The sequence below is a fragment of the Penicillium soppii genome (assembly GCF_028829465.1).
Source record: "Penicillium soppii strain IBT 18220 chromosome Unknown utg000003l, whole genome shotgun sequence".
Lineage (NCBI taxonomy): Eukaryota > Fungi > Ascomycota > Eurotiomycetes > Eurotiales > Aspergillaceae > Penicillium > Penicillium soppii.
In genome coordinates, this window is record NW_026643233.1 from 1,434,436 (window position 1) to 1,454,454 (window position 20,019).

Sequence of the window (20,019 nt, forward strand, 5' to 3'; positions counted from 1 at the left end):
ATTATCCAGCACGGGCAACGACGCATTTTATGAGCCAAATGAGGGGTTCTTTACTTTTGTTGGATTGTATGCATGGGTGCCATGGCTTTGGAACTTGGATATTGATTTTAGAAGCTGATCAGATAGCATCTCTAATGAAACATGTCACATTCTTCAAAGGTTTATGTTTACATGTTCAAGTTTTGTATAACTAGGCTTCTCTCTCGGATACAAAAGAGATCGACTTGAATAGTAGATACATAAAGAGAAGTATTCATATCAACAGGGGTCAAGAGTAGCGACCAGATGGTACCACGGCAGACCTGGAGCGAATCCCCGCATATGCAGCTCTTATCTTTGTCCCCTCACTTGGGACTTTGAGCTCTCACTTCCATTTCTATTTCCATTTCCATTTCCATTTCCCTCTTTGCCTTTTACATTCAATTGCCCAGTCTTCCTTTATACCAACCATGTCTCGCCCTCTCGTCGTTGACATTCACACCCATGTCTACCCCCCATCATACATGGCGATGCTCCGCGCTCGCAAAACAGTCCCCTACATCCACGACCCAGTCAACGGCGAACCACGCCTGATAATCCTCTCATCAGACGACGACCCCGCAATCCCAATTGACCAGCGCGGCCGTCCAGTCGACTCATCCTATTCCGACATCAACGTCAAATTAAACTTCATGCAACAGCACGGTATCGACTGCAGCGTGATTTCCCTCGCAAACCCATGGCTGGACTTCCTCGAGCCCCCCGAAGCCCAGAAATGGGCCGAGCAGATCAACAATGATCTGGAAGTTACCTGTGCGAAGCACAACGCCTCCACTAATCCAGACAAGACCCTCCCTCTGCAGGGGCGCTCGACGCTGTTCGCTTTCGCGGCTTTGCCGCTCAGCGCGCCGAGTCCCCAGATCATCGTAGACGAGATCAAAAGACTCAAAACCCTGCCGCATATCCGCGGCGTCATTATGGGGACGTCCGGACTGGGCAGTGGTCTTGACGACGACCGGCTTGGGCCGATTTGGGCTGCGCTAGAGGAAACGCAGCTCCTTCTCTTCTTGCATCCTCACTATGGTCTTCCCAGTGAGGCGTTTGGTGGTGCAGAGGCGACAGGTCGCTATGGCCATGTCCTTCCTCTGGCGTTGGGGTTCCCTCTCGAGACTACCATTGCGGTTACCCGCATGCTGCTGGCTCGAGTCTTTGACGAGTTCCCGCGGCTGCAGATCTTGCTGGCGCACTCCGGTGGCACGTTGCCGTTTTTAGCAGGGCGCATCGAAAGTTGTATTTTGCATGAGCGCAAGTTTGTGCAGAATGGCGGGGATGTTCCTGGCCCGCAGAGGAGTATCTGGGGGGTTTTGAAGACGAATATCTTCCTTGATGCGGTGGTTTACGGTGTTGCTGGGTTGAAGGCGGCAGTCACTGTTGGGGGAGGTACTGATCGTCTTATGTTTGGTGAGTTCTTCATTCATTGGTCGTATTGCTTTCGGCTGACTTTTTCTTAGGTACTGATCATCCATTTTTCCCTCCTCTGAATGAAGGAGAGAAAGAATGGCTCAGTGTGACGACGAACTATAAGGCTATAGATGAGACTTTTGAGGGAGAGAAGGATACTGTGGCTGCAGTTCTGGGCGGAAATGCCGCTCGTGTTCTGAACTTAGAGTAAGTAAATATATTAAATTGTTTCTATAAATACATTGGCCTGTTCATAGACTCATATCAGTGTAATTTGCTTGTAAGTCAGTCAAAGGGGATAAGCATGAGGTGAGATAAATATAGACAATCACCAGTAGACATGCCTCATCTGTCTCTGTCTCCAAATCTGAGTCCACCATTGTCACACCAGAAAATTACCTTGAAGCAAACACAGTCCTCAAGACATCCCAGCCAACCAGCCGCCATAACTCATGAGTCAACCAGTCCGAAAACTTCTCCTGTTCCATCGGCGGACTATCAAGTGGAGGTGGGGTTTGCGGCCGTCGCAAAACCTCGTGGAACAAGTGATCATCAGGTCCAAATACAGCCCGAAGGAGGGTCTTTTGCAACCGATCTTTGGCATTCGCAATGAATTGACGAGCAGCCGATGTCTCGAGGGATGATTGGCGGGACTCAACATCAAGCATTCTGCTCAAAAGCTGGGTAAGATGCCTGGTCTCAAGTTGTGCTTCGTTTGGCATGAGACCTTCGTCTGTCATTGCATCTAGTCCTTCGGGGAATCTCATTTTTGGACAAAGACCCATTGGCAATCTGATGTCGTGAAAGACGTGGAGAGATAGCAATTTTCCCATCCGATCTAGGACAAGGAAAAGACACCCTTCCATTACCTCCTGGGCCTCGGTGCGGCTCAGATCCAAGGAGATCGCCATTGTGCAGAGCAGGTCTGCGAGCTGAGACGCTTCCTCATTGTCGGTAATTTGGATCTTCCTTTTTATACTGTGATCGGATTTCTTGGAAATGGAAGTGCAATGCGATGTGAGCGCCCTCATGGTTGATTCAAACAAGCCTACTAGGTAGTAAGTGACCTGGCCTTGGTGCTGCTTACCATTTTCAGTTGCAGTCAGCTTTTGCAGCGCTTTCTGAACGAGATGAAAAGCGACTGTAACCCCATTGAAAACAACGTCAATTTTCGGTGAATTTGCCTGCGCGACTCCAATTTGGGAAGATTTCTGTTCGTTCAAAATACTCCCATCTTGGACAGTCTTAATCAACTTCTGTTCCGCGGACTTGCATAAGACCACCGCAGCTATAGCCAGGGAATTGATCGAGGAATTGGTGTTTGGCTTTTTTTGGAGCGCCTTCTGAAGTGTATACAATTGCCTGCTGAGACACAAAACTGTCGTCATATTAGGTCAAATGTTACACCCGCGGGACAGGGATTGGGTCAATACCATCCTCATCGCCTGAATCATCATCATCCATCAATGGAATAGTCTTTTGAATACTGCTCGACAGCTTTGCGCGCTTTTTGGCCACGTTTGAGATACTCGCACTCTTCCCAGCGCCAGGCGCCTTGCGCTTGTTCGATTGGGAAGATTCGTGGTCATTTGTGTTTTTGGCTCTCAATTTGGAAATGAGACCTTCAATACGCTGTTGGAGCTCGTGTACTTCATCTTGAAGTTTGCTCTGTCCTGCCTCTGACTGTGCGTATGCCTGCTGCCAGAAGGAAACGCTGTCGAAAAACTTGTCTATCGAAACATGGCCCAGATCTTTCGAGCTTTTTATGAAACTTCGAACGTCCAAGATATAGTCTTCAATCGAATTAGGAGTGTTTGGGTGGTTCAAGTTTATAGATGAAGATTCGTACCTTTGATGTCTTTGTCTGGGGGCTTCTGCTTGACAACGGCCAATGCTAGGGCTAGCTGGATCTTGGATGGAGGTGTCACACCCATTGTCGGATATATAGAATCTAGGGACTGTCGATGGACTCCAATAAGTGTAAGGGACTACTGATCACTCAGGAAGTGATGGGAACATAGTAATGTAGAAGAGTACTATGTAACATAATGAAGCTAATTGCACGTGCCTTGGGCCAATCTATATATCGGTGCTGTGAACGTAAAATTGCGCCTCAAACAAGATCATAAAGATTATATTCAAATTTAGATAGACCCAGTTCCCTATCGCAGTGCATCTACGGCTCCAGACCAATCAGATGATTGGTCTCATATTTTTGCAACAAAGTGTGTAGATTGTTCTTATATTTATTACAGTACACCAGTTGGCGGTTTGAGGCCACAGACCCACCGCCCCAAAGCTCCGAACCTCCAACAAATTTCCAACTCAGCAACCACCCTCTTATTGCAGCTAGTCTCTCTTTTTGTCACAGAGATTTGGAATACACTCAAATCTCCTAAAAAGAGGAGACTTGAATTTCGCCACCCCGAGCCCTCCACTCTTCACTGATCCCATCAAAGCTTTCAGTGGCATTCGCATAAGCCAAAATCGACATGTCCAACGACGATCTCAAGGCGCACGCCGCCTCAAACCAAGACTTCTACGCCCTCCTTGATGTCCCAGCCGCCGCCAACGAGTCCGAGATCAGACGCGCATACCGCCGTACAGCATTGAAGTACCACCCGGACAAGATCGCAAACCCCACAGCAGCCGACATCGACAAGTTCCACATCCTACAAATCGCCTACGATGTCCTTTCAGATCCAGACGTCCGCCAGCTCTACGATAATGCGCGAGAAGCGCGCCAGCGCAAGCAGCGCGAGCGCGACATGATGGGCGCCGCGAAGCGGAAGATGCGCGAAGACCTAGAAGCCCGCGAGCGAGCAGGTGCGCCGGATGGCGGCGCGGGCGCAAAACAAGGTGCCAAGAGGTCGTGGATGGGTGGCGAGGACGACGCGGAGGAGAAATTACAGCGGGAGATTGAGAGGATTGCGGAGGATGGGCGGCGGCGGCGACGTGAGGCCGAGGACAAGCTGAAGAAGGAGGTGGATGAGGAGCAGAAGAAGGTGCGGGAAGAGGAGGAGGAAGCGCGTAAGGCGGCGGATCGCAGTAGTCAGCGGGTGGATCGGTCGAAGGAGACGGGTGTTCCTGAGCTTGAGCGTGCGGTGAAAGTACGATGGGTGAGGGAGGGCCGTGGGCTGGAGCTTGATATTGAGCGGTTGGCTGTGTTGTTTGCGCCGTTTGGAAAAGTTGAGAGTACTTTCATGCTCAAGGATAAGCGTCAGCGGATTGGAAACAACAAGGAGAAGAAGACTGTTGCGACGGGCGTGATTGTCTTCGTCTCGATTGTGAGCGCTCACACTGCTGTGGTCGACAGCGAGAAGAAGCTCCGCCAGCATGCGGGTCAAGATGGTGAATGGGGTCTTATCGAGTCTGTCTTCTGGGCATCAGGCAATCAGCCCGATCTAGGGCCCGGCCAATCTGCGACAGATGCACCATCCAAATCCCAAGACGCTGAAACCGCGCCAAAGACCTCTAGCCACACCTCCAATGGGACTGCTAAGCCTTCGTTCAACTTTACGGGCATGAAGTCAGCCCCTCCTCCGCCTGGAAAAACGCCTTCATTTGGCTCATTCACTTCTGCATCTGCCGCGGCAGCTGCTCCGAACGCATCATCATTCAATCCATCGCCGGGTACGCCCAGTTTCCAGGAGGTTACTATGATGAAGCTGAAGAACGCACAGCGAGAGAAAGAGCGCAAAGCTCTCGAAGAAGAGCTTGCTCGAGAAGACGAGGCCGCCGACGCAGCAGAAGCAGCGGCTAAGACTACCTAGTTGCGAAGCCAACTTCACTTTGCATTGTTCCACATGTTCGGCCCGGTTCGGCCTTGGTTTAAATTATAAGAGATACCCCAAGCACGTTGTATGTACAATGATGAGTTGAATAGAGATACATGAGCTATTTACATTATCCGTTTTGAGTTTTGTGTTATACATGTGCAGTGTTCACCGATACGCGAGTATCTCAATGCCGGTGAGACTCAACTTCCTCTTCCTCTTCTTCTAATTGCTCAACGAAATCCCTTGCCCGCTCGCCATCCTCTGCGTCGGGGTTTCGCAGAGCGGGCTTTTCCTCTTTGCCGCCAGAGATAAAGTCCCTAAGCCAAGGGGGAACAAAAGCGCGCACGCCAACTTCGTTGGATTGCTCTGCCTCTGGGGCCCACGAAAGCTTGAATTGATGTTCGTGAGGACGAGCAGGTGTCTCGCCCATGAGTGCAACGTCAGTCATGACCTCGAGGCGGCACAGCGCAAGTCCAATATTCCCAATACCGTTCAGGAACGTGCCCGCGCTGCGGTTGCGGCGGGTAGCGGCACCAGCCTTGACGATATCCGTTTCACCCGTCGGCAGAGTCAATTGCACAGAAGGATCGTATGTCAGGGTTTCTGATACACTCGGCGCATTTTGGAGGTCATACAGCTGGACGGGCAAAAGACGCTTCCGCGTGACACCGCGGTGGTGTGTGCGGATTGTCAATTCTTGTCCGACGTAACAGCCCTTGCGGAAGTCGATACCGCGAGCCATATCCATATTACATTGTAGAGGCAAGGCCGACCCACTGAGTACCTCCGCCTGACCTTCTGCAACACCGTGGAGGAACCGGCGGACGGTGTACGAGTCCAGCTCGACCTCTGACCCGGGGACTTGGGCCTCGTCTGGAAGATGAGTGCGTAGGCCGTCGGAACCAGGTGTGATAATGCGGGAACCGAAACCCGGAGCACGTGTATCAATGCACCCGGCAATTTCGGAGGTAGGCGAAAAGGGAGACGGTGACTCGGACTCCAGACTGTATGCAGCCCACCGTTGCGGCTCTGCATGGTTCTTCCAAGACGACCAGATGGTGCGTTCGCCTTCGTCTAGAGCGCGGAGCTTGAGCTTCGCGCGTAGCTTGTGTTTCTTGAGGTGTTTCATAAGGACTGGGACCTGGTCTTTGTCCACCTCCACCAGCCAGCCGGAGTCGGCACCTTGGGCTTCGGCGCCGGGAAGCGGGTAGATGAAGGCATCGTTGAGGACTCGGCCTTGAGAATTCAAAAATGCAGTGTATGCGCCTGTGCGACGGATGTTTCGATTCGGATCGTTGGCGACTAGCATGTTCTGGGTCATTAAGCCCTGGAGGAAGGTTGTGCTGTCGGTGCCGGTCACCGAGATCAATCCACGGTTTGTGAGTCGGCTATACCCAGCCGTAGGCGGGAAGGGGACATTTTGAATTTGTTGATTGCGCTGAGCTGTTGTAGAGAACTTCCTACTGGAAGCTAGACAGCGGCTGCAAATCGAGGGGCGTGGGCGCATCATGGTTGACCTGGTAGAGAAGAGCCAATGTGAGTTGATCTATTTCTTTACATATCCGTCGATGACGTTGGGCGGTGGCAGAATTAACTAGGGGCACTGCCGAGATGTATGTCTACAAATATTGTGATTCAGTACATAGCTACAATTGAGCTCGAGATGTCAATGTATCTTGATCGAATATTACATTGTTGCTATGTATGGCAGATTGGCTCTAGTAGAAGTCTCTACAAGATGGGTCCACCGGAAGCTATTTGTTTCCCTTCGCAACACCCTCCAAGAACCCAAGCAGAAACGCCTTGTTGCTGGGGGAGGAGGTTGAGTTGACGTGAGCCTGAGCACCGTTATCAGAGGGTGTACCGTGTCGAGAGATAGGACCACCGCTGCTACGGTGGCGGGACGACATCGGGCTGACAACCCCTGAGGGTGCGGTCGACTGCTGATGAACAACAGCTCCAGAGTCGAGGGGAGTAGCAAGTCCAGGCGATGGAGAAGCATTTGGCTTGCCAAACAAAGACAAAAGCGAGGCTTTCTGTTCAACTGTCTGACTGGGTCGTCTATCGTAGTTATGCTGTGGGGCCAAACCCTGTGAGTTATTCTGAAGACCTGGCAGGCTCGGTTTCCGCTCGGCTGTTTCTGTGCGAGAAGCTGCAGCCATCAAATTTTCATATCCCAGGTTTTCAGAGCGACGTAGAATTTGTGGTTGGAAGTGCTTGGCAGGTTGAGGGGCATGGGGTGACTTGGAAGGCGGGATCGAGGTTGCTTGTTCAACGGGCCCTGAGGACACCTCCCGTTTGGCAGACTGAGGTCGCGATAAGATTGTCATTGTCGGCGCCTCAGTCTGCTCTCTCCTGTTCGTGTGGTTCTTCCGACTCGATCCTCGGTTGGATTTGTGGGTCGGCTTAGCGATTGCCTCGAACTGCGGTGTGTTCAAAGGTCCAGATATGGTGGCCGACGTTTGACCAGCTAAAAATTGCTCAGGCGAATTGTGGGCATTCTGCGGACGCTGCAGGATTTGCCTGCTCGAAGGTGGCTCTGAAGATACAACTGGACTTCCCAGTAATTCCACAGGCTCGGAAGTAGGGACTCTTTGTGGTCCCTTGAGCAAGTTGAGAAGACTGTCTTGGTGCTGAGACGTCTTGCGCACGTGGGAGGAGGCCTGCGTAGGGGTTGCTAGGGTTGCGGGGCCTGGGCCCTTGGGAGTCTTGACTTTAAAAGCATTCAACAGCGCCAACGAGTGATTTGTGAGTTTCGGTAAATTGCTCGCGGGTGGAACTGCTAGACCATGACTTCGAGATGGCTGAGCGGATTCAGAGAATTGAGGGTCACCAGTGCGCTGGAATGGCGCGGCCACATGGCCTGGGTGGACGGGGTATTGTGATACGGGAGACGACCGAGGGAACTGGGACATTTGTAGGGGTCCAGGATAGGCATCTGGAGGCAAGTTGGAGTATGTATTCCCTGCAATAAAGGGCGGGCCATTCGTAGAACGCTGAAATTGGGAGTGGGAGGGACCCGGGTGGAATGGAGGGTTTTGCTGAGCAAAGTGAGAGTGCCCCGTATTCTGCTGTGATTGGTTGAACCCAGGGAAGAAGTTCGGTCCCATGGGAGGGCGATGGCCTGCAGGTAAGTTGTTTCCATTGGGTAGTGGTAGATCAGTGTTGTGAGAAACCTGTGGCGCAGATTCCTGTGATTTACCCTGAAGTAACAATGCGAGAAGTGCATCCGACTTCGACGAATCAACCGCAGGTTTCTGAGCTGGCTCCAAGCCTGGAGTTTGCGTCTGTGTCGACATTGCACCTATCTTCAAAAGGCGCTTGAGGTGATCCGAGGCATCTTGCGCTAAGGTCACCTCGGGAAGATCACTCGGCATAGCCATTTTCGCAAGTGAAACGCCAGGAGTGCCAGTTGTGTAGCCATTTTCTTCCACGGAGGTATATCCCTCGATATTATTGGTCTGTTTCGTGGCTGGTTGTGCTTTGATATCCAACTTCTTTTGTTGGGCAATCCATTTCTTAAGCGGGTGTAGGAAAGGAGCAACCATGTAGAACTTGTTTGCGTTTGCGGCTGCGAGTCCTTCATCGTTCTGCTTGTTCTTCTTCATTGTAGGGAGGTCCGATAGCTTGTACCACTCGATTTTGCTGATCTCTTTTCGGGTGCGTGGCTCGAAATGAGTATCGCGGGGCACACCTCGAAACACAAATAGTTGCATATGTTGCTCTCTCATTGTGACTTCAATGTCTTTAACGTCATCGTCATTCTTGATCAGGTCGGCGGCCCGAACATCAAACCCGGTCTCTTCATAAACCTCACGGATAGCACAATCCAGATCTTTCTCGCCTTTGTTGATTTTTCCACGTGGGAAACTCCAGTTGGCGCCTTTCTTCCAGCCCTTTACCAGCACAACTTCATCCATGTCCTGGTTCAACATGATCGCACCGCGAACCGGAACGCGTGTCTTATAGGCAAGGAACTCCGAAAAGGCGATCATGTGATGGTAGTGAGACCATTGCGACATGAGCGGACAATGCTGGAAGATGCGCATGGCGAAAGTCTTCAGATTCAACGACGGCAAAGCAGGATCAAGCGGGCGGATGAAGTCCTCATAAAACCATTGCGCCTCTTCCACTTGAAAACATATCCGCTCGACCGACTCGAGCTCTTCACGGGGAAGGTTAATAATAAAACGGACACACAGGTCATCCAGCCCTACGAGATACGGCCCACCGGGCCTCAGTCAGCGGCCTGGCGTCATTCCAGTCGGAGAATCAGGCACTCACAATCTTCTAATTGCATCTTTGGTTCTGTCATATTGCTGTATGTGCTCTGGCATTTCAAGACTTTGGCAACGGAAAACTGAATGCTCACTTAGTCCGACAGCGCAAACGGTCGAAACAAGCAAGCCTGCACTGGAGATAACAGCTTCCTGGAAGGGTGGACCAACCCAGGGCTGTGTGGATGTGGCGATTTGATAGAAGTTGATAGCCGAGGAGTATGTAATAGGATAAGATACTGAAATGCGCCAATCAACTCAAAAAGAGTAAAATGAGGTGTTGGGAAGCAGTGCAGAGTAAGGTGGTGCCGGAGCTGCCCAAGTTGATGATCTGGTGACTAAGGTGTGGCTGTGTTGTTCAAACGCCACATATGGCTAATGAACTGTTCCAAGAATTTAAGGGTATGACGTGTGTCGCGCAAAACAGTTGATCGCCCTGAATCCCATGGATTTTTGAATTGTTATATTAATTCTCCCTTTCTCGGGAAATTTTCTTTTACTATTGTCCTTTTCGCGCCCCTTTGTTTTCCTGAAAATAAGTGAGACGAAGTCGCCTACCGAAACCCCTGCCCGACCAACCAGGTCTAAGCTTTCAAGGGATCACGGCCTATACATAGTCTACTTTGGTTACCTTTGATTAACGCTTTCTACAATTACGTCTTTCTATCGGTCTTTTTTCTACCCTTTCTTTAAATTCTCTGGAGTCCCTTTCTATCCCTCTGTCTCTACACCCTTTCTTCCAAATTGTTTTTCTCAGAGTGACTTTGATTTGCCAATATGTCAAAAGCTCTGGTGTCTCTGGTCGGGAAGAGAGTGTTAGGTGAAACCGCCAAGAATCATTTCGGCACTGAAGTGAGTCCTCTTGAACGACCGATATTCATTTTATTTTGCAAATGACTAATACAAACTCCCTGCCAGGACCCCTACTTTGAGGAAGTTCCAGCCTCGCGCCTCGGTCGTACCTTCGGAAAGAAGACACAGAAGCGTCGCAAGGCCATCCCGCCAGGCTTGTCGGAAAATGATACTAAGGTCCTGACCAAGGTCAAACGCAGAGCTTACCAACTGGACTATGCTCTGTTCAACATGTGCGGAATTCGCTTCGGTTGGGGAAGTGTGATTGGAATTGTTCCATTGTAAGTGCTATCGAGACACATTGCAGCAGCGAAATACCAATGCTAACCATGAATGATCTATAGTATCGGTGATGCTGGTGATGCTGCCCTTGCAATGATGGTCGTACGGTCTTGTGAAGAAATCGACGGTGGACTTCCGGCAGCCCTGCGCTTTAAGATGATGATCAACGTGATAATCGACTTCGTCATTGGCCTTGTTCCGCTCGTTGGTGATATTGCCGATGCGATTTACAAAGCCAACACCAGAAACGCAGTCATTCTGGAAACCTATTTGCGTGAAAAGGGTGCCAAGGGTACCAAGGCCGCTTCAAAGCGAAGCACCAGACGGGAGCAACCAGTCGAAGTCGATCCTAGTCTTCCAGACGCATTTGACCGGCAAGAGGGTGGGGTTGTGAGCAATAATCCGCCAGCCTACGACGATGTACGACCATCTAGCCATGGAGCAAGGCACAACGCTGGCCCTGAGCCTCCAACCAGACCACAGCCGGCTAAGCAGTCCCGCAGTAACCGTCCATTTGGTAAATGGTTTGGTGGAGCTGGTCAGCCCGAAGAGGATTTGGAACGAGGTGGACGATAACGCTCCACGCATGATGATATTGAGATTGCAGCTTCAGATACCCCATGTTTATTGGCGATGATTTAGGACGGCGCGAGATGTTTGTCTTTGGTTCTTTTAGTATCGTTGTCATAATTATAAAAAGGCTTGTCTTTAACAAAGCTCCTCAGGCCGAGACCGCATGCATCCGTAGCAGAATTGAGAGCTCAGGTTATCTTCTGCCTGATTGGCAACAGTAACACCGGTATTGCCCTTGACATTTCCCAAGAGACCGGCACACAATGCACATGTGGATGCAGCGTCAGAAGTAGAGGACTCAAGTTTATTTGCCGTTCTGGCAACATTCGCCATAACACCCGGGTATTTTGCGCCCTGATTTTGAACATAACGCAGCATCAGCTCATCAATGGAAAGGTTCTTGGTGAGAACATTTTCTGAGGGTGCCTGATCGGGGATGATTATATCAGAAAGCTCTGGGCAGAGACTCATATACTGGAGCAACTCGGCTTTATAGATATCACGGAGCGGGTATTCAAATTTCAAGCCCCAAGGAGACATGCCGTCAGATACCTGCCAAGTGAGCGAAGCTCCGCGTCCCTTGGCAACACCTGCAAGTGCTTTCGCGGCAAGGCGACTATCCGAATCACCCCAAATCACAGACTTGCATTCCAAGTTCTTCGCGAATGCAACGATCAACCTGGTCAGCAAGATGGTGTCGATGTCGGTCTGGGAGGTGGCTGTAGAGATAGATGCACGGAAGGCAGCCAAACGCTCCTTATTCGACAGGGAGCTATCATCCGTGAATTGAGGTCCCGCATACTCCCGCATTATCTCTTCCATCTCCGGGGCATGATCGAAGATGCTGTGGAAGGGTATCCGGCTAAAGTTGAAGGTTGGGAAGGTCTTTTGAATCGCTTCATAATTTTGATCGAACGAGGCACCTGTGGCCGTAATGGAGGATGGTTCAACGATGAGAATATGGAAATCGTAGCCTATAAGGCGCCCATTATCCAGACGTCTCTGGCGATCGGCATTCAATATATGCAATAAAACCGAGGAGGAAACGCCGAAAGACAAGGGGAGAAGGAGTTGATGGCGGGGATTATTCAAGCCAAGGGGTTTGTAGTTGTTCATGCGCGCATGGACTTTGTGGGCAATGAAGTACTTATAGCAAGACCTGAAAGATGTTAGAAATACTCGGTTGGAGGGGTCATAGATTGTATGTCGCATACTTGCAAAGGTTTCTCTGACGGACAGTGATATCAAATTCAGCGTCCTTGCAATCCATGCAAGGATTGATCAACTCCTTTGCTGGCATGATGAGTACTTCACAGATAATTATTGGTTAAAGACTGTAAACCTGAACCAAAAAAAAAAGATCAACCCGTAGGACAAAATTGGTGGCGGAGTTGGCTTAGATAATAAAATCCACGCGCGGCTTCCCCGGTTTGGGGCCACGCATTGAGCTCAAGAACACTTAACCTCCTTTTGCTTACACTATACATCTCTGCGAATCTCTTTTCTCAATCATATCTTTGATTTGCTTTGATGCTGTGTGGTCTTGACACACCTTCCGAATTCCGGAGCTTAATCTAGCTTCAACTCCACGGCCGTCATGAAGGGCTGGCTCCAGACCTTGGGCCTGACAGCCCTATTGGCAAGCCAGGCGCTTGCGAACGATGTTGAATTGGTAATATATTCATCAAACTGTATCCATTTGGCAGTTATCAGAGGCTAATTATGTTGTGCACAGAAATCCGACGATGCGCACCGGCAACGATGCTCAGGGATGTACAGTCGCAAATCTTGGGGAGGAAATGTTGACCCTTTCATCTTGGTCAAATTCTCCAAGTCAGCAGCACAGGACAGTGATCCCCTGGCCAGCTTGGTCATCTTCGAATGGACCGATGAGGAACTGATTGGGAAATATCGGTCCGACGATGCTGAGGTACGTCCCTTCAATTCTCCGCAAAAAAAAAGTGGCGCGGCTAATTTTCGACTCAGAACAAGGAAACAATTTGCGACGCCTCAAATGTCGATGCAAAGATTTGTAAAGAAGACCAGCTCGGCTCTTTTGTTCTTACCGACAATGCCACCGATGTTTCTACCAGCCCCATCATGTCGAAGGCAATTCACTTGAATGACCCCGATGCCGTGAAATACCCCGTCAGAAAAACTGGATTCTACTGCGTGAGCACTTACGCGTATTCTGGAGAGGACTATAAGGCAGTGGTGACCTTCCGAAACTCCTATGGCGAGCTCCCTGCTGCGCAAATCGCAAAGCTTCCCTTCTATGGGGCTTTGACTATCGTGTACGCTGTGATTGGAATGTATGTGAAGCCAGAGCCCACCTCGTTCTAAGATATGCTGACAAAACTAGCTTCTGGGCCTTCCTTTACGTGCAGAACCGCTATGATATCTGTACGGCTTGCTCCCTCCCCCCTTTTCTTGCTAAGACCATACTAACAAACATAGTGCCCGTTCAAAACTATATTACAGCAATCGTTGTATTCTTGATTGTCGAGCAGTTGATGACATGGGGATTCTATGGTAAGCCGCGGCATTTGGTCTAAGCTCAACTCCATCTAATTTGTTCTAGAATATCAAAACCGAAACGGCTTAAACGGCGGCGCGAAAGCCCTGATGGTTATCGTGGCAGTGCTTAACGCGGGCCGAAACGCCTTTTCTTTCTTCCTTCTTCTCATCGTTTGCATGGGTTACGGTGTGGTTAAGCATTCGCTTGGCCGAACAATGGTATATGTCCGCGTCCTGGCCATTGCCCACTTCGTGTTTGCGGTTGTCTACTCGGTAGCTAGCCTGTCCATCACGCCGGATAGTGCTGGCCCCCTGGTGCTTCTGATTGTCCTTCCCCTTGCCGCAACCCTAACCGGGTTTTACGTGTGGACCTTAAATTCTCTTAACGCTACCATGAAGGATCTTATCGACAGAAAGCAAAAGACAAAGGCGATGATGTACAAGAAGCTGTGGTGGTGTATACTCGGCAGCATCGTTGTGATCTTCGGTTTCTTCTTCATCAACTCGTTTGCGTTTGCCGGACGTAGTGATGCCAGCTTTGTTCCGGAGCACTGGAAGGCGAGATGGTTCGTGCTCGATGGCTGGCTCAACCTGGTTTACCTGTTCGATATCGGATTCGTGGCCTACTTGTGGCGCCCAACTGCCAACAACCGCCGCTTCGCTATGAGTGACGAGGTATGCAACTCTCCCCCAAACACGAAACCGCAAAGTATAGATACTAACAATAGCTATAGCTTGCTCAAGATGATGATGGATTTGAGATCCGATCATTCGGCAGTGGATTGGATGAGGAAGACCCATATGACGCTCCTCCTGACTACCCTGGCAACTCAGCTGCCGAGGGCCGTCGTGATTTGTCTCCAGTGCCTCCCAAGCCCGTCTCCTCAGCACCCCGACAGCGTGAGTCCCTGGATGAGGAGACAATATTCGCAGTGGGCGAAGAAGATGGTGATAGGTGGTCCGAGGACGACGAGTCACCCCGCAACTCAAGCGAAAGAAAAAGACTCACTGGCAAAAACAACGATTAGATTTAACTCTAGCTAATTGTTGATTTGTGTGTTGGTTATGGTCGGTGCAAAAGTTGCCTTCCAGGATCAATTATCTGTTAGATTGGTAGAAATATTGTTTTTTTAAGGATCGACCTACCTTTGAACTAAGGATGCAAGCATGTCATGGCGTTGGTTTTTTTTCTTCACTCTTATGTCAAATATTCTGCTCTCCTGGCTATTTTTTCTGTTATATTGTTGGCTGATACGGCGCCGCAGTTTCTCTAGCAATAATGGCAGCGGATTTATCACCCTCTCAAGATCGTATGAGAATGTTATGCGACGGCATTCGTTGTCTTAGCTACCCTTCCCTTCGTATAGACCTGAAATACATCATCTTTACTAATTCTAGCATATCACCCGGGTGATCCAAATCTTCTGTTGGACCTTGATCTATAGTAGAAAATGTCTCCACCAGCAATACCGTCGCCTATTACCATATTCTCAAAGCTGTGCCAACATCTGCAGGGTTATTGTTCGTTACTTTCTCTATATACATCTGGGATAGCTCTTTTGAAAGTATGCAGTAATCTATTTAGGTATTCTTGAGGTCGTGGACTATGAAGTGTGGACCTTCTGTGAGGCTGAGTCCAAAGAAGAAAGACAGCTGTCTAATTCGGGAGGGCGATTGAAAGTGACGAATGTGGTGATCTTTTACCTTTGACTGGATCATGAGCGTAATATCTGTCGGGCTAGCCTGGTAGTAATCCCCGTATAGCAGTAGTATATAAAGCGAGCTAGATCAAATCAATTGAGGTGATTGTCGTCATGATAAGGTTGAGCCGAGCTTACCTTGGAAAAGACCGCCCGCCACTAGAACGGTTCATTTGCCCTAAGCGGAATCGGGCTGGTATAGAGCCAGTATGGCCTTGTGTATACTTTCTTTTCCCCCTCGTACTTTTCTGACTTCCACCATCACAGCCCACTACCACAGCCCATTACCATCACTACGACATATCAAAACGTCGACGATCACTATGCTATCTCTAAATACCCGCGTCAAATCTTACCTACGTAAGGCAATCACCCCCTCGTTATAATGTCCCCTGCATGAGTACACTCGCCAAACTCCCACCGGAACTATTGCTAACAATAACAAACTCTCTCTCACCTGTTGACCTCATTTGCTTCTCCCTTTGCAGCCATCGACTTTTCGATATATCTCTGGGGAAAGGAGTCAAGCGGCTGCCTTCATGCACAAAAGACGAGAAGCTCTTTCTCTTGACTCGATTGGACCGTGATCTTCCAACTTATTTCGCTTGCGACGCTTGCAATCTTCTTCATCGGTATGATGGATCTGAATGCCTCCGTCTTGGTGGTTCGCCCGGAAAACTCGCCGTCGGCCGTGTGTTTTGAATGACACACATGAGGAGGCGGTTCTGAGAACCCATGGGAACCCGAGATTTTCACTTGCCCATATTTCTTTCCTTCAGCTGAACTCGCCGTTAAGAGGCTCCAGTCTGGTCCAAACTCTGGGATTAGTACCGACTCTCTCTGCCATACATCAGTCAGCTGGTACACTAAACGCCCAGTCCACCCAGAGATGACCTCACTATCCTTAATAGAAGCACAAGTGTACCCACAACCCCTTGGTCTTTACATCAGGATGCAGGATATAGTGCTTTTCGGAACACGATACGATTTCCTGTCGCATATAAGTTCCAGATATTCGTCAATCCCTCTGTGGATGTTGGAAGTTTGTCTGCACGAAAACCTTGTTCTCCTTGTCGCTCCGGTCATACAGTCCTTACACGACGGAGAAGTGGCTGAATTCACTTATACCTGTTATATTTGCAGAACAAATGCTCAGTTTAATCTCTGTGGATTTGATTCAAATTTGCGATCATCATGACCAGATGGGCTTACCTAGGCCCTGGTCATACCAGACAAGCTTATTTTGGAAGACTCATCTCTCTGCGGTTTACATTCCCCAGGAGCGAGTTCACGAAGAATATTTCCCTTCAAAGCGCTTACCCAGAGCCCAGAAATCACGCTTACGCTTTGAAAATTTGGCTTCTAATTCATTCGAGGAATCAATGTCACGCAACCTCTCTTATCCCTCTCTTATCCCTCTCTTATCTGAAAGACCAGGAATATAGGAGAATCATGTCTTTCAATGCAGCAAAACGCATTTGGCACATCTCATACAAAGACCCTTCTGAGAACAGGGCGACCAAATTCCTGCGGTCCTTGCTAGGCCATTCGAAAATGTCTTGGGAAGATGAGATTATAGCTCAAAGAGTGAGACAAACACCGTTCCGCTTGAGTTTGGGTTCATCCTCAGACGCGACAACCTTTTTTTTTTGCCACATACGACGCGTTCTTTTAGGCGCCAGGAATATTAGCTCAATTTTTCCTAGCTCCCTTTCTCTTGCCCCGAAGAGGAGTGTGTTCTCATGGGCCAGCTATACGTGGCATTGGTTCCAATGTCAGACTGTGTCCAGCATCTGCGCCAGTGCGCTTCCACCAGAGGTGTTATGCCTGGGAGACTCGCTGCCACACTAACGAGGGGCTCATATTTGCAGTCAACGTCGTGAAGGGCGGTGCCTAATGGTGGATTGAGTGACAGTTGGACAGGATGGGGGATCCGGGTCGAGTCTCTAGGGCTGATACAGAGATGTTTGCTAGTATTGCCAAATAAAGAAGAACAATTCAACGTATGCAAAACCACCCTAGTCTAGATTTGGCCAAGTCGTAAATCACCCTTTTCTAAGAGTAGATAGATCCCTTATATTTCCAGAACAATTGCGTGACGTAAAATACTATATCTGACACGAAACTCCTATACATCCGCGACCTCAGTGCCCCTCCATGCCTATCAACTTCCAAGCCCCCCCCCCCCCCCCCCGGATATGCTAATCTCTCCCTTGGCTTTCACCTGTGCAATAAATTCAATTCAAAAGCTCTCCTCCATCTCCTTCCTTATCATGAAAATCTAAAATTTAAATCACCAACATGGGCGGATGGGCGATATTTTGTGCCATATGTGGTGGTCCATTCTCCAGCCAAGTGAATATAGACCCCGAAGGGACTGATGAGGACTGTTATCGCGATGAAGTCCTGAGGGACTTCAACTTGGGATGGCTTGACGATCTTTGCGCTCTGGGTATCAACCCTGACGCACCTGGGAACGATAAGTCTGTGACAGTTGCCTCCAGTAACACTACAAAGGATATATTCTAATTAATTGCTAGATCTTTTCTCACTGGCGTCGGTGGTTATTTTGACTATGTAAGGTTTTTTCTAGCCGTTTCACGAAATACTAAGAGCTAATATCTGTCTCATAGGGGGCTGTTGAGGTTGTCACGGGAGAGGGTAAGTTTCTCACTGACTTTGCAAGGGGTATATAAGCTCAAATGAATTGACATATCCGGCTATAAGATCCGAATGTTCCCCTCCAGAATAACGCCCACTTTATTGCGTATGTTTTCTCCCCTTTTCGCCACCCATTCCTAATACTTGTAGGTATCATGATTATGCCGGCATTGGGGACACTCGCGAGCCTCATATATTTCCTTTCCATCCAATTTGCTACAAGGATATCCTCCAGAGATGTATCTACCAGGGGAAATCCAAGCAGATTAGGAAGGATGTCCTATTTGATGTCTTAGAAGATTTGAATGGGGGCCGGTACGTCAGATTACAGCTTATTTATGGCGAACCAGAGCCCCCCGCAGATCAAATTTGGTATAGTAATAAAGGCCAAGAAGTAAGTTTGTCTTATGATTCTTGCTTAGTGAAAGAATTGCATGCTTATAATAATCAGGTTTTGGTAGCTAATCCGGTTAGAATTTCCAAGCTGGATGCCGATTTTGATCTTATTATGAAGTCCCTGGACAAGAAGGCAGAACAGGATCAGAATCCCCAAGACGAAGATATTTTCAACAAGCTCTCACCTGAATTGCGACATGAGGTTTTCAAACTCCTTCCAGCTGGCTCCATACTTGCTCTGAAGGCCGCTTCATTGGCGATGCATACTACTACCTTGTCACGCGAGTTTTGGAAGCACAGATTAAGAAGTGAAATGCCGTGGCTCTGGGAGATCCACGATATCGATGTTTTTCAATCCCAAGAGTTAGAGGACAAAACTTCCAAGCTACTTCTGGACATTCAAAAGAAGAGTCAGTACACATCCAAGAATGATGATTACATTTTTGGACTTGCCAACCGGAGGCGAATTTGGGGCGTCTGCGAGCAGATTCAGAGCCGGTACTTGGAAAAACTTAAGAATATTTCCAATACAGACAGCTAGGAACCTCGGATAGAATGAATTGATAGGCCGAGTATAGTCTATATTTGCTACACGATCGCTCCAGGTGTTTACTAGAAGAATGCTTAGGTAGAAAGAACGAATTTATTCTTCTCTAAATCGTGATGAGCAAATGCCACAAATCCAAAGTGTTACACTTACCAGATCTTGAAGGGGAAGAATGTATTCAACGAAGATACCACCGAAGCTAGGGAAGAGAAAGAGAGAGGGAGAGCCGAACTTTACACGTGTAATTCTCCACGGGTTATAGGGTTGCTACCCCCTATACTATTACATAAACCACATTCAACCACTAGGTAAAAAGGTCATAGCCAAATCTGGAGGAAGCCAGATTTGTCTGTAGCAATATATTACTAGGCCCCCAAAACCTTAGGGGACCACATGTTGTTCGGACCCGAGTCTGATCTCACACAAAGGATGGCTTCTCGAAAAACCCTAGAACCTAGGTCTTTAAATATGACTGAGCCCTCATGAGGATAGATTTATGGTGCAGCAAGGTGCAAATGCGTCTTTCTATATAGATACTCGTGGCGTTCTTAGGTTAGGGTGTCCAAATTCAACCCGAACTGGTGAAAATGTGCATTTGGATGGAAATGTGCGGTGGGCTTGGCATGACAGGCTATAGAAATCATAGTGATAGAGGCGGTCTTCAGGCTGTCCTAATACCTGGGAGGAGCCCCCTAACTAAAGTGGAATCAGAAATAGTTCATTTATTGTTTTTCATTCTCGTTATCTAGACAATGAAAAGCTCATTTCGAACCGAGGTGCCTATAGTGTTAAGAGGCTCCGGGGTAATCCTCGCTGAAGGGGCCGAATTTCTTGGAACCGATATGACAGCTTGTCCACGGGTGTTGCTAAGTGCTAGCAGCACCTGACCCTTCTCTTATCCTTCTCTTACTACCTAGGTTGTTATCAATTAGGTAGGTCTTCCGGTGTGTCGAGCTTATCTCTAGGGTTTATTGATGTAGAGGCTTCCCTTATCT

At 48.9% G+C, this 20,019-nt stretch overlaps 9 protein-coding genes across 9 annotated transcripts; 5 read left to right on the forward strand and 4 right to left on the reverse strand.

Moving 5' to 3' along the window:
• Nucleotides 1-449: 449 nt before the first annotated feature.
• N7529_002680 (amidohydrolase family protein) lies at nucleotides 450-1,651 on the forward strand (the record flags this gene model as incomplete). Its single annotated transcript, XM_057238208.1, has 2 exons — nucleotides 450-1,440; nucleotides 1,491-1,651. The coding sequence occupies 2 exons, from the start codon at nucleotides 450-452 to the stop codon at nucleotides 1,649-1,651; spliced, it is 1,152 nt and encodes a 383-aa protein (XP_057100819.1).
• A 184-nt stretch (nucleotides 1,652-1,835) lies between these two features.
• N7529_002681 (uncharacterized protein) lies at nucleotides 1,836-3,374 on the reverse strand (the record flags this gene model as incomplete). The annotated part of the gene is made up of 3 exons (XM_057238209.1): nucleotides 1,836-2,818; nucleotides 2,874-3,233; nucleotides 3,290-3,374. 3 exons carry the CDS (start codon nucleotides 3,372-3,374, stop codon nucleotides 1,836-1,838), a joined length of 1,428 nt encoding a protein of 475 aa, XP_057100820.1.
• Nucleotides 3,375-3,932: 558 nt separating this feature from the next.
• N7529_002682 (putative cell cycle control protein (Cwf23)) lies at nucleotides 3,933-5,213 on the forward strand (the record flags this gene model as incomplete). The annotated part of the gene is made up of 1 exon (XM_057238210.1): nucleotides 3,933-5,213. One exon carries the CDS (start codon nucleotides 3,933-3,935, stop codon nucleotides 5,211-5,213), a length of 1,281 nt encoding a protein of 426 aa, XP_057100821.1.
• A 190-nt stretch (nucleotides 5,214-5,403) lies between these two features.
• On the reverse strand, nucleotides 5,404-6,729 carry N7529_002683 (YgfZ/GcvT domain-containing protein; the record flags this gene model as incomplete). The annotated part of the gene is made up of 1 exon (XM_057238211.1): nucleotides 5,404-6,729. One exon carries the CDS (start codon nucleotides 6,727-6,729, stop codon nucleotides 5,404-5,406), a length of 1,326 nt encoding a protein of 441 aa, XP_057100822.1.
• Nucleotides 6,730-6,973: 244 nt separating this feature from the next.
• On the reverse strand, nucleotides 6,974-9,519 carry N7529_002684 (decapping enzyme complex catalytic subunit DCP2; the record flags this gene model as incomplete). Its single annotated transcript, XM_057238212.1, has 2 exons — nucleotides 6,974-9,432; nucleotides 9,504-9,519. The coding sequence occupies 2 exons, from the start codon at nucleotides 9,517-9,519 to the stop codon at nucleotides 6,974-6,976; spliced, it is 2,475 nt and encodes an 824-aa protein (XP_057100823.1).
• Nucleotides 9,520-10,273: 754 nt separating this feature from the next.
• On the forward strand, nucleotides 10,274-11,206 carry N7529_002685 (DUF4112 domain-containing protein; the record flags this gene model as incomplete). Its single annotated transcript, XM_057238213.1, has 3 exons — nucleotides 10,274-10,348; nucleotides 10,415-10,629; nucleotides 10,693-11,206. 3 exons carry the CDS (start codon nucleotides 10,274-10,276, stop codon nucleotides 11,204-11,206), a joined length of 804 nt encoding a protein of 267 aa, XP_057100824.1.
• A 132-nt stretch (nucleotides 11,207-11,338) lies between these two features.
• N7529_002686 (uncharacterized protein) lies at nucleotides 11,339-12,503 on the reverse strand (the record flags this gene model as incomplete). The annotated part of the gene is made up of 2 exons (XM_057238214.1): nucleotides 11,339-12,362; nucleotides 12,418-12,503. 2 exons carry the CDS (start codon nucleotides 12,501-12,503, stop codon nucleotides 11,339-11,341), a joined length of 1,110 nt encoding a protein of 369 aa, XP_057100825.1.
• Nucleotides 12,504-12,800: 297 nt separating this feature from the next.
• On the forward strand, nucleotides 12,801-14,748 carry N7529_002687 (uncharacterized protein; the record flags this gene model as incomplete). Its single annotated transcript, XM_057238215.1, has 7 exons — nucleotides 12,801-12,875; nucleotides 12,939-13,133; nucleotides 13,190-13,515; nucleotides 13,566-13,606; nucleotides 13,661-13,735; nucleotides 13,785-14,395; nucleotides 14,455-14,748. The coding sequence occupies 7 exons, from the start codon at nucleotides 12,801-12,803 to the stop codon at nucleotides 14,746-14,748; spliced, it is 1,617 nt and encodes a 538-aa protein (XP_057100826.1).
• A 2,973-nt stretch (nucleotides 14,749-17,721) lies between these two features.
• On the forward strand, nucleotides 17,722-19,018 carry N7529_002688 (uncharacterized protein; the record flags this gene model as incomplete). Its single annotated transcript, XM_057238216.1, has 6 exons — nucleotides 17,722-17,903; nucleotides 17,961-17,997; nucleotides 18,054-18,081; nucleotides 18,148-18,187; nucleotides 18,232-18,475; nucleotides 18,533-19,018. 6 exons carry the CDS (start codon nucleotides 17,722-17,724, stop codon nucleotides 19,016-19,018), a joined length of 1,017 nt encoding a protein of 338 aa, XP_057100827.1.
• Between the last annotated feature and the right edge of the window lie 1,001 nt (nucleotides 19,019-20,019).